At 42.9% G+C, this 14,697-nt stretch overlaps 1 protein-coding gene across 2 annotated transcripts in view; it reads right to left on the bottom strand.

Moving 5' to 3' along the window:
* Positions 1-712: 712 nt before the first annotated feature.
* Bmpr2 (bone morphogenetic protein receptor type 2) overlaps positions 713-14,697 on the bottom strand; it is a 122,274-nt gene continuing 108,289 nt past the window's right edge. Inside the window, exons 11-13 of one of the 2 annotated variants that reach the window (XM_051153873.1) lie at positions 7,377-7,549; positions 3,052-4,331; positions 713-1,351 (exon numbers count right to left, since the gene is read on the bottom strand). In XM_051153873.1, the coding sequence (XP_051009830.1) occupies positions 1,101-1,351; positions 3,052-4,331; positions 7,377-7,549 (1,704 nt within the window). In that variant the 3' untranslated portion in view covers positions 713-1,100. The remainder of the gene's footprint in view (positions 1,352-3,051; positions 4,332-7,376; positions 7,550-14,697) is intronic. The other variant, XM_051153874.1, reaches the window with a different exon arrangement.

Here is a 14,697-nt window from a genome sequence, read left to right as displayed (position 1 = left end):
AGGAATCGCTTTTCATATAAAGCTGTCAGGCTTTGCTGGAAAACAACAAAGGTACTATAAATTCAAACCCATGAATTCTGAAGTTATTATAAATAGGAAATGTAATTTAGTTTGTGATGGTCAGAAAATGAAAATTACTACACTTTATCACCTTGCCCATTTACTTATTTAAAAATTCCACGGAGGTTTAGCGCTACACATTTTCTGATAAAAAGTGTTTCTTAAATAATGAACATGGAACATGAACATACATAGAAAAATAAAATGTAAAAGGTTAATATCTGCTTTCTTCTGTTTTGTTCTATGCTCTTTTATGAACTTCCAAAATCAGAACCAAATATGCTTATTAAAATGCCTGGAAGGAGCCACTTGGCGTTTGGCAGGTTAAAGACACGGCATTTCAAATGCGGTTCGGCAAGTCCTGTTTGGAGCCCTGTGGACAGTGTCTGTGCTTCTCCATAAGGAGAAAGCAAGAAACTGTTCATATTATTGAAGACTGGGGAAATGTTTCAACAATGGAAAAATGTGTGCTCTGCCAGGAAGAGAGTTGATAAGAAAGCTTCTCTGTGGTCTACAGACTATTGCACATTCAAATAAAATACAGGAGAAAAGAATGTCCAACAGATAATATGTTTAAAAACACATCAACATATAAACTAGTCTGTGCCCAGAAATAAAACATGGATACCAGACACCATTGCAGTCAAACCTGTCTTAATTTGCTTCTGTTTTAATGACCTTTAGAAAACGGTCTAAACTGATTATCAGCAATACACTGTTTTTGCTTTTTTTTTCTTAAAAAAATATTTTGAGACCACTTTTGATAAGCACACATATAATGCGGTCTTAACAGACAAATATAACTTTAGCGAGACTAAACAAAAGTGCAAAACTCAAAAAACAAAATTAAAAAATATGGAAGCATAAGCTAAAATTTTCTGCATAGCTGAAATCTATTTAAAGCAAGTCCTTGCTGCAGGGGTGGGAAGGGTGCGGACAGGACGTTAAAGCAGTTTGTTTGTTTTTTGTTTGTTTTAAATGTCTTCTGCATGTTTAAATGATGCAAAAAAATAAATTCACTCCATAAGCTTGAAAACACCTTACAGACAATTCATTCCTATATCTTTAGAAACCATGGTCGTGGCAGCGCCTCCCTCCGCAAGGTACACAGCAGTGCTCGATTTAGAATGAACTGCCCTGTCACTGCCGTTGTTGTTGACCTCACAGTCCAGCGGTTCCGTGGAGATGACCCAGGTGGAGGGGCGCCACCGCTTAAGAGAATATGGAGTTTTCACACGTTTCTTGATCTTTTCACCTGATCCTGATTTGCCATCTTGTGTCGAATCACCTACTGAAAACAAAAGTACAGGAAATGAGCTGTGTAAAAGGAAAACATTCCACAGTAAAGGGGTTTGCTGGGTATATAGTGCAGGTGATGGAGTGCTCGCCTGGAGTGCACAAGGCCCTGAGCTCGGTCCCGGCGCCACAGGGACCCGAGCACTATGGAAGTAGAATCAGGAGGACCAGACGCTCAGGGTTATCCTTGAGCACACAGCTTCTACACAAGGCCAGCCTGAGCTACATAAGGCCAGCCTGAGCTACATAAGGCTAGCCTGAGCTGCATGAGAGCCTGTCACCACAACAAAACCAAACCGGATGGGGAAATAAAGGGGCTGGATTTCACCAGCAGGTCAGACCAGCATCTGTTGAACCCAATGATGGACATTTCTTGAAATATGTGATGACACTAGGCAATGCCTTCCTAGGCAAAATTCAACTAGCTCATTTTTGAGACTTAACTAAAAAATAATTAAAACTCCCAAGAACTGAGAAAATTCAAAATACCCCCAGGCCCCACCCCACAGGGTTTCTCTGTGTTAGCCTTGGCTGTCCTGGACTCGCTTTGTAGACCAGGCTGGCCTCAAACTCACAGCGATCCGCCTGCCTCTGCCTCCGAGTGCTGGGATTAGAGCCACAGCAGGCTTAGATCTTCTTTTGTATGTGGTTCTGGAGACCAAAGCCTGGGCCTTGTGTGTACCGGGCAAGTGTCTTCTGAGCTCCATGTCTAGCCAAGGCCCTAGATATTTACTGTTCTGAGACCTTCTTTCAGCCCATTCTTTACTGTAAGAAACATAAAACAGGGCTCTTTTTCTTGCATAAATGTACACAAAAGAGAAATCATCTCACGTGATGTTAAGAGACTTTGGTGAGCTTTTCTGTTTGTTGGCACCAGCCTAGCTGTCTCGGTTCCAAGCCCACAGTCCTGCTCTATGTAGTGTATGGAACTCAATAATGAGATGACACCGAGGGTCTGAGAACAACTTCACAGTTTTCTGAAACTCCTTTTGACTTCCATGACTTACTAAGAGCTGGGAGCGGTGGCACACACCTAACCCCAGCACGCAGACGTTTCAGGCCAGACCTTGTCTCAAACACACACACACACACACACACACACACACACACACACAGGTTAATAACTAAATGTAGATTTAACATATTAATATTATAGCAAGTGCTTCAGAAGTGGCATAATGCTGCTACTCGGTGCTGCCATGACCGAGTCCTGATTTAATCTCTTCATGTGTCACAGTGAGTATGTGAACCACACCATAAAGAACCTACCAAGTGAAACACAGATTAAGTTGATAATTCTGACTATCCTGATACTAGATTTTTAACTTTTTTTTTTTTTTCCTCGAGACAGGGTTTCTCTGTGTAGCCTTGGCTGTCCTGGACTCACTTTGTAGACCAGGCTGGCCTCGAACTCACAGTGATCTGCCTGCCTCTGCCTCCCAAGTGCTGGGATTAAAGGAGTATGCCCCCATACCCAGCTTTAGATTTTAATTATTAATGACCAAAAAGGAAAGGGGAAAAAAGGGAAGAAAGAAAAGAAAACCCATCTCTCCCTTTACAATAATCTAATTACTTCTGAGGCCGAGTCTCCTTTTCTCTGGAAGTGATAGATGTGAAGACTCAACAGCTGAAAATGTAACCTGCTTCTGTTTCATTTAACTGCCGCAATGGGTGCTGCGTGGTCTTTCCACTTACTCTGTATACTGCTGCCATCCAGGATATTTGTGGCTGAAAGATCCAGAGAATTAGGCCTCTGTGCTCTCCTGGGCTTGGATGGCCCAGGACCTGCAGCTGTGCATGTAGTGCCTTGTGTAGGTACATCTTGGTCTGAACAGGGATTGCTGTTGTTGTTATTGGAATTAGTTCGGCCACCTTCTAATGGCCGTTCCCTCCTGTCTGCCAAGCGATCCAGGACCCCTTCATCCCGGCCAGCTTGCTGCTCTCGTCTCAGTAAAGGTTCGTGCTCATCAGGGCTGGAATTGATAGTCAGCCGGGTATCTTCACCAGCAAATTGATTTTGCAGCATTTCTTGGGCCCTATGTGCCACCATGTTGGCTGCCTGGCCAGACGGCACCGCCCCGTTGGCATACTGGGTTGTGGCAGCGTGGGAATTAACGCTGTGGCTTCTTCCTGCCACACCGTTCATAGTCACCGTCGCCACATGAGGCTCTGCTGCATTGATTGTGTTCATCTTGGCAACTCCGGTCTCTACTTGTTTCAAGTTTGATTTGTGCTTGTTGCCAAATTTTAGCCGGGGTTCTTTTGTTGAATTTTTGGTATTCAAAGGCAAACTAGTAGGTCTCTTAGGAAGGTTCTGTTGCTTGGGGAGAGGATAGATCTGAGCAGGTGGAACGTCAGGGATTAAACACGCTTGGCCGTTTGCAGCCTGTGTGAAATCCTGCTGCCCAGTCACTTCCGCTGCCAGTTTGATGAGTGGATAAAGCAGGCTGGAGCTGGTGCTGCTCAGGGGGTCTGGCCCGCTGAACTGCTTCAGAGAATGTTCCATGAGGTTCTCGTCAGAGCTTTCCTTGAGGTTCTTGTCAACTTCTTTTGGGTCTAGCTTATTGGTCTCCAAGTCTTCTTCCGTCAGCTGTAAGCAGACAGGGGTGGGCCCGATTGACTGTGCGACATTTGGGGCGTGTAGATTTGTTTCGTCTGGGTATGGCATCTCGGATATAGTGGTCATGCCAGTACTCGGAGTGAGGCCAGTGGTGTTTGTGGTGGTGGTGTTTGTGGACAGGCTGGTGACGCTTGTCTCGGGGCTGGGGATCCGGGCTTGTGCTTGCTGCCGCTCGTAATTAATCGAATTCCGGTTCTTTTCGCCTCCAGCCACAGGTGTGCTGGACATGGAATGCTCGGAGGAAATATTCTTCACCATACTGTCAGTGTGGTGAATGGAGTCTTCAATGTATGAGGAGGAAGAATAGTCTGGGTAAGGCCCAATTTTTGGCACACGCCTGTTATGTGACAGGTTGCTTGAAGAGAGAGAGAAAGAGAGAAAAAGGAACGGCATTGAGAACGTAAACTTAGGACAAATAGTCTATTCCAAGTGGACACCACTGATTTCACAGTCCGACTGCCTTTTATCTTACTCTTTACATTCTTTTTATCGCACTTATTTATTTGGCATGCACAGGGCATGTGTGGAGGTCAGAGGACAACCTGTGGGAGTTGATTCATTTTCAACACGTGGGTCTCAGACCTCAGACTCAGGGGTCAGGCCTGGGAACAAGCACTTCACCCACCAAGCCATCTCACTTGCTCTACTTTACTTTCACTCATATTTAAGAGGTGACGTCAAAATCCTAGTAATTATTAACAGCTTGCTAAATATAAATTTTATGAGTTTTTTTTTATATGAAATCTGTAAGATTTTGTGAAAATCTATATGGCTCTTTGGCTCCAGATAGAATGCTTATGGATGCTCATTATTTGGTTTACAAGAGCTAACTGAGAGGATAGAGGAATGGCGCAGGGGCTAAGAGGCTCAGCTGTTCAATTCCCAGCACCCACATGACTTGTAGATCCAATGCCACCTTCCGGCCTTGGAAGGAACTGCAGGAACATGGAGCACACACATTCAGGCACTTACATACATAAAACAAAAACACATCAGTTGATTCTAAAAATCTCACCTATGATTTCATAACATCAGCAAATATCAACAAATATATCTTTTATGAGTTGTGGACAGTGCTTTGTAGCGAGAGGAACCTGGGATGTATTTATTTTGTATTCCTGTATTCCTAGATCTATAGTATATGTTCAGCAAGTATGCTATGAATTAGGTTTAATGGCCAAGTGACAAAAAAGAACACAGAATTTGTTCATTTCCCCAGATCATGCACATTTAAGAGGCAAAGACCAACAATGGACCATCCCTTCCTGGGGGACCATCCCTTCGAGGCAGGGATGAGGCAGAGTACGGCACTCAGATAAAGGAACAAAGATGTAGCACTGCTCTTCAGGCACTGAGGCCATGACTGGCAAGTGACAGTCCATTACAGAAAACATGAAGGACAGCCTCCCCTGAGGCGACCAAGGCACTGGGGCACTAACAGAGAAAAGCATTAGAGAAGATAGCCAGCAGCTGAGCAGAGACGGGCTCTATAAAAAGATGGCTGTGTAATAAGGGGAGTCGCAGCAGGGCAAAGAGAAGGCTGCTGTCCAGCCATGAAAAGAGAAGCAAAGGAGATATGGAGGGGTTAAGGCTCAATAAAATGAAACCTGCAGTGCAAATAACTATTTGAGGGAAACTTAGGAGAGACCAGAGCTGAGGCGACCCATCCCAAGTACAGGTGAATGCTCTAGAAAAGGGGGAAAGGCCAAAGTAAAGGAGAGGCACAGGTTTCTTTTTATGAGTCAAGAAAAATTTTAAAAAGTATTTAAAGTAGAAGCTTCAGCTGACGTTTTAAATTTTGTTTCATTTTTTCGAGACAGGGTTTCTCTTTATAGTCTTGGCTGTCCTGGACTTGCTCTGTAGACCAGGCTGCCCTCGAATTCAGAGATCCGCCTGTGTCGGCCTCCCGAGTGCTGGGATTAAAGGTGTGTGCCACTATGCCCGGCTAAAACTTTGTTTTTATTTTATGTATATGAATATTTGCCTGCAGATAGAGGTGTGCAGTGGGTGCATGTGCAGTACCTGTAGAGGTTAGGAGAGGGAGTTGGAGGTTAGGAGAAGGAGCTGGACTCCCTGGAATCGGAGTTACAGATGGTTAGGAACTACCATGTGAGTGGGTGCTGGGAATTGAACCAGGGTCCTTTGCAAGAGCAACAAGGGCTTTTAAGCACTGAGCCATCTCTCTGGTCCCTTCAGCCGACTCTTGACAGGTATATATACATTGTATATTTTACAGGTTATAGGGCAGTAGAAATACAGAATGAAGATAGAAACGGAAGACTTTTATAATAATTGTTATTTTGTTTTTCCTCCAAGACAGGGTTTCTCTTATACTCCTGGCTGTCCTAGACTTGCTTTGTAGACCAAGCTGGCTTTGAACTCACAGAGATCCACCTGCTTCTGCTCCCCAAGTGCTGGGATGACAGGTGTGCACCACAATGCTGGGCTGACTTTTATAGTACTTGTGAAGTGAAAACACTTGTATTGAGAACAGCTAGTCTCTCCTCTGCCTGGTTGTGATATGCAATGTGCTATGTGGTATGCTTGGAGGTCACTCCATGGATTTATAAGTAGTGCAAACAGCATATCATACAAACTGTTCTTACAAAGGAGAACAGAAAATAGAAAAAAAAATTCAAGAATCAAGTATATGTTTATCTTCATGTCTCCTGGTAATACTTTCCTGGGTGTTTTTCAGAAGCTTTTAAATATGTATTAAATAAAATAATAGCCGGGTGTGGTGGCACACGCCAGTAATCCCAGCACTGGGAGGCAGAGGCAGGTGGATCTCTATGAGTTCAAAGCCAGCCTGGTCTACAAAGCAAGTCCTGTGCAGCCAGGGCTACACAGAGAAACCCTGTCTCGGAAAACAACAAAACAAAACAACCTCCTCCAACAACAAAGAATGGGAACACTGAGGGACTTGAGACACGGCTCAGTGCTTCAGAGCACTCCTTCCACTCGTAGAGGACCTGAGTTCAGGTGACGGCACCAGAGCTCACAACCGTCTGTACTCTGCTTTCCAGGGGTCTCATGTCTCTGGCCTACAGACACCTTAACTCACATGCACATCCCTACTCACACAGTTAAGATAACAAAAGTAAATAGTTTTTTAAAAATGGCAATGTTGGAGTTCGAGGTCAGCCTGGTCTACAAAGTGAGTCCAGGACAGCCAAGGCTACACAGAGAAACCCTGTCTTGAATAAACAAAAAACAAAAACAAAAAAACAAAAAACAAAACAAAACAAAACAAAAAACCGAAAAGGGGGGGGGGCGAATGTTGAAAGAAAAATGATAAACGTTCACACCAATAGGTGTGAGTTATCACACCATTAATGTGTGGCTTGCCAGTAATTATCTCCTGTTCTTTACCTGGATTCAGCTGCCCTCGGGATCTTACCGTTCATTCTGCATAGCAGTAGACATTGGATTGACCGTTGGGCTCACTGACTTGTTTCTCTCCCATATCATCATGAGTTCAGCCATTCTTTCCTCAGCGCACTGTGCGGTAAGCCGAGCCTCTGCATCCTGGTCCCAGCAGTCTTCGATTGTTTCCTTGAGTGACCTCACTGCCTATAACACAAAATAGACACCAGACAGCATGCTGTTTTTAAAAACTGTATTCAGGTTTGGTTTGTTTTTTCTTTTTCTTTTTCTTTTTTGAGACAGGGTTTCTCTGTGTAGCCTTGGCTGTCCTGGACTCCCTTTGTAGACCAGGCTGGCCTCGAACTCAGGTCGATCTACCTGCCTCTGCCTCCCAAGTGCTGGGATTAAAGGCGTGCGCCACCATGCCCAGCTTTGTTTTTTCAAATAGTTTATTTTTATTTTATGTACATTGGTGTTTTTTGTTTGTTTGTTTTTTGAGACAGGGTTTCTCTGTATAGCCCTGGCTTTGTAGACCAGGTTAGCCTCGAACTCACAGAGATCCATCTGCCTCTCCCACCCAAGGGCTGGGACTAAAGGTGTGTGCTACCATACCTGGCTGGGGAAAGCTAGTTTTAACTTCCTTTAGAAAATAAGCATTAGTGGGATGTAGCTCAGTTGCTAAGAATACTTTCTTCACATGTATGAAGCCCTGGTTTTGATACCAAGCACCCCAAAATGGCATGGTGTTACATGCCTGTAATCCAAGCAATGGAGAGATAGAGGCACGGGAATAAAAGATCAAGGTCACCCTCGGATACATTGTGAGTTCTAAGCCAGTCTGGGCTACATGAGACCCCATATAAAAAATTAAAGGCAAACAAATAAGGAAAATAAATCCAAGCCCCAGACACTGGAACCAGGTGTGGTGGTGTAGGGTGGTAACCCTAGCACTGCTCAGGAGAAACAGAAGGATTGCCCTGAGTTCGAGGTCAGGTTGTATTACATAGTGAATCCCAAACAGTCAGTTACTATTACTTCCTAAGTCACTGAGGGAGAGCCTTTCTCAACCTAACAAACAACTCAGACAGACATTCGGAAGGGTGTGCTGGCATACACCTCTAATACAAGCAGGTGGAGACAGAGGCAGGCAGAGTTGCTATGCCATCCTGGTTTAAACAGAGTCCAGTTAAGTTAGGGCTACACAGTGACACCCTGTCTTAAAACAAATGAAATGTTCCAGAATACATAATTAATACAAACACAAAACACATAATAGATAAAATAATCTTTACAGGGGCCGGGAAGAAGGCTCAGTGGTGAAACACTTGTGCTGAAACTGTAAGGAGGAGTTCGAGTTCCCAGAACCTACAGAAGAAGCTGGAACATTGTGTGGAGTGGACATTGACATCTCAGCACTGGGGGGAGGAGGGGGCAGAGTGAGGGAATTCCTGGGGAAGTTGGCTAGCTTGGAACCAGTGAGCTCTGGGTTCATCAAGAGGCTCGGAGTCAGTAACTAACATGGAGAACAACTGAAGAAAAGGCTCCCCAACATCGACATCCGCCCTAACCCACATGTGCACCCACACACTCAAGACACTCAACACTCAGACAAGTACGTACACACACACACACACACACACACACACACACACACACACAGGGAAGAAAAAAGGAAGGAAGGGAAGGAGGGAGGAAGGAAGATCTCTTTTGACTTGTTTCTAGATTTTTAAGGTTCAGGCTTTTCATCTGGGCTGGACAGATGGGTAACTAGACAGAGCACAAGTGTTGAGGGCTGCAGATTATCTGCTCAGATTGCACACAAAAGCTGGGTGGGCAAAGCAGTTTTTCTGCAATCCCAGAGTATTGGAGGCAAAGACAGGGGTCCCTGGACAAGGTGGCTAGCCAGACTAGCCAAAGCACCGATCTCCAGGATCAACACAGATCCTACATCAATACAGGGTAAAGAGTGATCGAAGGCACGCAATGTCAATGTCAACCTCAGGCGTCCACATGAGCCTACACACATGTAAACACACGTTCACAACCATCAGAGGCACACACACTTTGATATCTACCTTTCCTCCGCTTCAAAAGGATACTTACTATAGGCTAAGGGTGGCAGATTTAGCAATGAGAATATAGAATACCAAGTTCAATCTGCACTTTGACAAATAAGAACATTTTAGTACATTTATATACATATACATTTATCTATCTTTTCTATGTTATATTTAAGATGAACATTTTTTTTTTTTTAAATCTGCAAAGCCTAGTTTTGTTGTTTTTTGAGACAACGGTTTCTCTGTGTAGCCTTGGCTGTCCTGGAACTTGCTCTGTAGACCAGGTTGGCCTCGAACTCAGTGATCTCCCTGCCTCTGCCTTTCAAGTACTGGGAATAAACACATGTGCTACTATTTCCAACTGCTTATGTTGGTGCTTATTAGAGACTTAATTAAGCTACATCTATAGCCCCAAATGTTCAGTTTCAAATAAAAATACATTTAAAATGAAAGCAAGTATAGGGTTATAATTCTGTAAATATTATTTTAATGAGAATTCAAGTGCCTACAGACCCAGAGGCTGGCACTGGCTTGCCTGGGGCTGATGTTAGAATTGTAGGTTCTGGGAACTGAATCCAGGTCCCTGCAGAGCAGAGGTGCTTTTTAAAAGACTTAAATAATATTTTAAAACACAACAAATTTCAGTATTTGAGTGGTTCAACAGCACATATAAGCAGATATTAGAGAGAAACTGTGAGTTTGCAGATGGAAAAACAAAATTTCTCAGTCTGAGGACAGAAGTTGATAGCGAGGAAGAGGAGCAAGAGAGCAGCAGACTTGCGAGGTGTGATCCCACACAGGAGCGATTGTACTAGATACACAGGACGGGAGTCCCGCACGGGGAGGAGAAAGGGCAGGGGGAATACTTGAACTCCTCAAATTTAACAAAGTAAGTGAACCCAAGAAACTTGGCCAACTCTAAAGCAGGATAAGCCCCATAGCTTCATGATAAGACAACTTACAGTTGAAGTGCCATACGCCAAAAGTAATCAGAGACCCTGACAATGAGAAATTTTAAAAAAGACTCCAATGAGACCAACAGCCATTTTTCCGTGAAAACCATGGTAGCCAGACCGCTATGGTATATTTAAAGCATTGGAATGAAAACAACTGTTAAGAAGAATTAGATATCAAATAAAATTATCTTTTAATAATGAAGAAATTAAGATAGTCCTAGATAAATCAAACCTGGGGAACTCACTGCCAGAGGGTGTGCCCTATAGAGTTAATGGGGCTCTCCACACTGCAATTTAAAAAGTAATTACAGATAATTATAAGAGCCAGTAAATTGCATTTTTTATAGCCCTTCTTTTTTTTTTTTTAAGGAATTAATGAACCTTTAGTCATTTTAATAAATTATATACTTCCTCTCTAACTCTTGTATTGCTACTAAAATGAGGCTTTTTTTGGCTGTACCTTATCACGTTTAAATGGATTTGTTGGAAGTAAACCAAGTATTACAAATCCCTTACTTAGCAACTTCATCTAAATTAGAAGTAGAAAGTTTTCAGGTAAATCTGCGTATGCTGCATATCCCACAATGGCAGGGTTGCCAGCAGACAGGACCTCAAAGAGTAGATCTTAGTTGTCGTAGTGAAATGAAACAAATTAAGGAAGATGAAAGGAAGTTGCAACTTAGTATAACAGATTCTCAGGGACTTCATAAACATTTTCAGTGGGGGCGGCAGCTCTGGAGTCCTGGTGAAGTGCACCTCGCCTTCTCACCAGCTATTGGGCCTTAAGGAGCTGCCCAGGCCATCATGTGCATGTGAACCTAACTAGAAGCTCTTCGGTGGTCACATGCTTAAAGACTCCAATCTCATTTGAGACACAAGCTAGCTCTGACATTAACTTATTAACAAAGGTGACCAATAAGATAAAGTCCAATCTATCTGAACGGAAATATACAGGTCTCTCTGATACGACAACAATGAAAACATTCTATCATACTAAGGCAATCTGTAAGTGGAAAGTGAAACTAAATAGTAAGCTGATTTAAATTACTAAATTTCCTTTTTAATTACAGTTAAGAAAATTAATTTGCACTAAGTATAAAGATGTAATAAATACATTTGTTAGTAATCATTATTACTACCTTCCCTCTTTTTTTCTTTTAAAGATTTATTTATTTGTACAGTACTCTGCCCGCACGTGTGCCCGCACACCACAAGAGAGCACCAGATCTCATTACAGATGGCTGTGAGCCACCATCTGGATGCTGGGGACTGAACTCAGGTCCTCTGAAAGAGTAGACAGTGCTCTTTACCCCTGAGCCATCTCTCTAGCTCCCTGCTCTTTTTAAAATATTTTATTTATTTATTATTTATACAGTATTCTGCCCCCATGTGTGCCTGCACACTAGAAGAGGGCACCAGATCTCCAGATCCCATTACAGATGGTTATGAGATACCACGTGGTTGCTGAGAATTGAACTCAGGACCATTGGAAGAACAGACAGTGCTCTTAACCTCTGAGCCATTTCTCCAGGCCCCTCCCCCTTTTTATTACTACCTTTTAAAAAAGAGATATCTGAGGAAATATGAAGCAATATAATCTCCTAAAAATATAAATATGATTGTAGATGTTGAAATAAAAATTATAAATGTATTTATTGGGGGGAACGGCATGTGTTATGTTGGGCACATGGTATTATCTCCTTCTACTCTGTGGATTCCATGGACTGAAATACACAATCAAGCTTGGGGGCAAGGGCCTTGACCTGATACACCATCCTGTCATCCAGGAAATCAGAGAGTCCAGGACAGTCTGGACTACAAGAGAAACCCTGTCTCGAAAAAACCAAAAACCAACAAACAAACAAACAAAAACAAAACCCAACAGTACTAGTGAGAAATTGATGAATGACCCAAAAGGTAAAGCTGAGCAAATGCTGAACAACGTAGAAAACAATGAAAATGAGATGGAGGCTGGAGGTGGAGCTCAGATGGTGGCGTGCTACCACACATGAGACCCTAGTCAGAGCACAGCGCCACACAGATCAGCACAGTGGCACACACATCAGAGGTGAAGGCAGGAGTTCAGTTTTACTTGGCTACATAGTTAGTATGGGCTCATGTAGCCCAGTTTCCCAAACAAACAAACAAAAAGATGAAAATACAGGAAAGAAAATCACACCCGGAATGTCAGGTGGTTCAGTAATATTTTAATGAGAATTCAAGGACACAGACATATAAGGAAAGAAGCAACTTTAAAAGAAACACCAGAGAACTCCTGATTGAGGAAAGTTGTGCATTTTCAAACTTAAAAAAATAAAAATAAAAAAAGAATCTATTCAATATCCAGGAGAAAAACGTTTGAAAAGAACCATGCTAACACACACCCAAGTGAAATTTCAAAACTGAAATGACAAAATAAGTCTTAACAGCTTACAGAAGAACAAATTTTAAAACTGGGTGTGGTGCTATATTCTTGCAACCCCAAAGTGGCGGTTTCAGTGAGCACAGCCTCTATGGGCACACCTATTTGACTGCGTGATCCTCAGCAGAACTGTTTGGGAAGGACGAGGAGGCGTGGCTTTCATGGAGGAGGAGTGTCCCTGGGGTAGGCTTTGAGGTTTCAAAAGCCCACTCTCTCTGACTGCCGCCTATTGACCAGCAGTAGCTTTTAGCTATTACTCCAGCGACGGTCCTGCCTGCCACCCACTACGCTTCCTATCATGATGATCACGGGCTGACACTCTGAAACTTAAGCTAGCCCCAACTTAATGTCTTATAGATCGCCTGGATCATGGTGCCTCTTTACACCAATAGAACAGTAACTAACATGAGAGGTAGACGGAGAAGGATGAGGTGTTCAAAGTCATCCTGAGCTATGTAGGGAGTTGGAGGGCAGTCGGGGCTTAATAAGATCCTGTCTCAAAAGGAAAAAAAAAAAAAAAAGAAGAAATAGATAAGATAAAATGATAAAAACATAAAGCAATGGAGGGTCTGTGTGAGGAGGGCTGGTGGGTAAGAACACTATTCAGGCAAGCCTGGCAACCTGAGCTCCAGTTCAGTCCTTAGAACCCACTGAATGAAGGACTGTGTATGCATAATCCCAGCGCTTGTGCTGTGAGATGGGTGACGGGGACAACACTGACTAGCACGCCGTGGGCTAGGCACTCTGGAGTAAGCAGTGTGACAGGGATAAGGGGGACCGGCCTCAACAGGGCTGCCACACTGTCCTCTCGCTCCCAGATGTGCTCCTAGCACACCCTTAGTGGGGTTAAGCCTGGCCACATGTGAATTTTCACCATGAAGACTGGAGCTAGGGGACAAAGCCATCACTTTGCTGTTTATTACTCATGTGTGACAGTAAGATGGAAAAAGTGTATTCATGCACGGATTTGTAATGTTTACAACCTAACACATAGAGTAATACAATCACTTAAACGGAACTTCATCAAAAGAAGATACCTATAAGTAAGAGAAAGACATAAGATTAAAAAAAAAATGTTGCTTCTGTGTAGAACCTAGAAAGAAAGATGACAAAGAACTAGGGACTCCGCTGGATGGTGTTTTTGTTTTTAAAATAATTTGCTTATTTATTTTATGTATATGAGTGTTCTGTTTTCATGCACAACAGAAGAGGGAATTAGATTCCATTACAGATGGTTGTGATCTACCAAGTGGGTACTGGGAATTCAACTCAGGACCCCTGGAAAAGCAGCAAGTGCTCTTAGCCACTGAGCCAGCTCTCCAGCCCCAGGCATGATATTTTTTTGAAATAAGTTTTCCCAAATGGCAAGAGCTTAAAGCAAGGAATATAGTATGCATGGTTCCTTAAAGTCCTTAAAGTTGTTCAATATTTTGTTGCATAGGAAATGTTTACATAAACACAATTCTGATGTTTTATATTTTATTTGACTTATTTGGTCAAACACTCCCACCAACCCATCTTTGCCCATGTTTTACACTGAGCCCAGGCTGGCCTTGAAACATGTTCAGTGGTAGGGTACAGGCATACTCACCACAGACAGCTGGCTTTGAGTTTTTGCTTCAAGAACATTTAGACTTATCTACTTTAAGTAAGAAGTTCTTAGCCGGACAGTGGTGGCACAAGCCTCTGGAGGCAGAGGCAGGCAGATCACTATGAGTTCGAGGCCCGCCTGGTCTACAAAGCGAGTCCACGACAGCCAAGGCTACACAGAGAAACACTGTCTTGAAAAAAAAAACAAAAACAAAAACAAAACCCAAAAAACAACAACAACAAAAAGAAGTTCTTTCTTTCTTTCTTTCTTTCTTTCTTTCTTTCTTTCTTTCTTTCATTAAGATTTATTTAGTGTATGAATGTGAT

The sequence above is a fragment of the Acomys russatus genome, chromosome 12 (genome assembly GCF_903995435.1).
Source record: "Acomys russatus chromosome 12, mAcoRus1.1, whole genome shotgun sequence".
NCBI classification, from domain to species: Eukaryota; Metazoa; Chordata; class Mammalia; order Rodentia; family Muridae; genus Acomys; species Acomys russatus.
The sequence above is the reverse complement of the archived record's forward strand: the minus strand, read 5'-3'. Positions and strand labels throughout refer to the sequence as shown.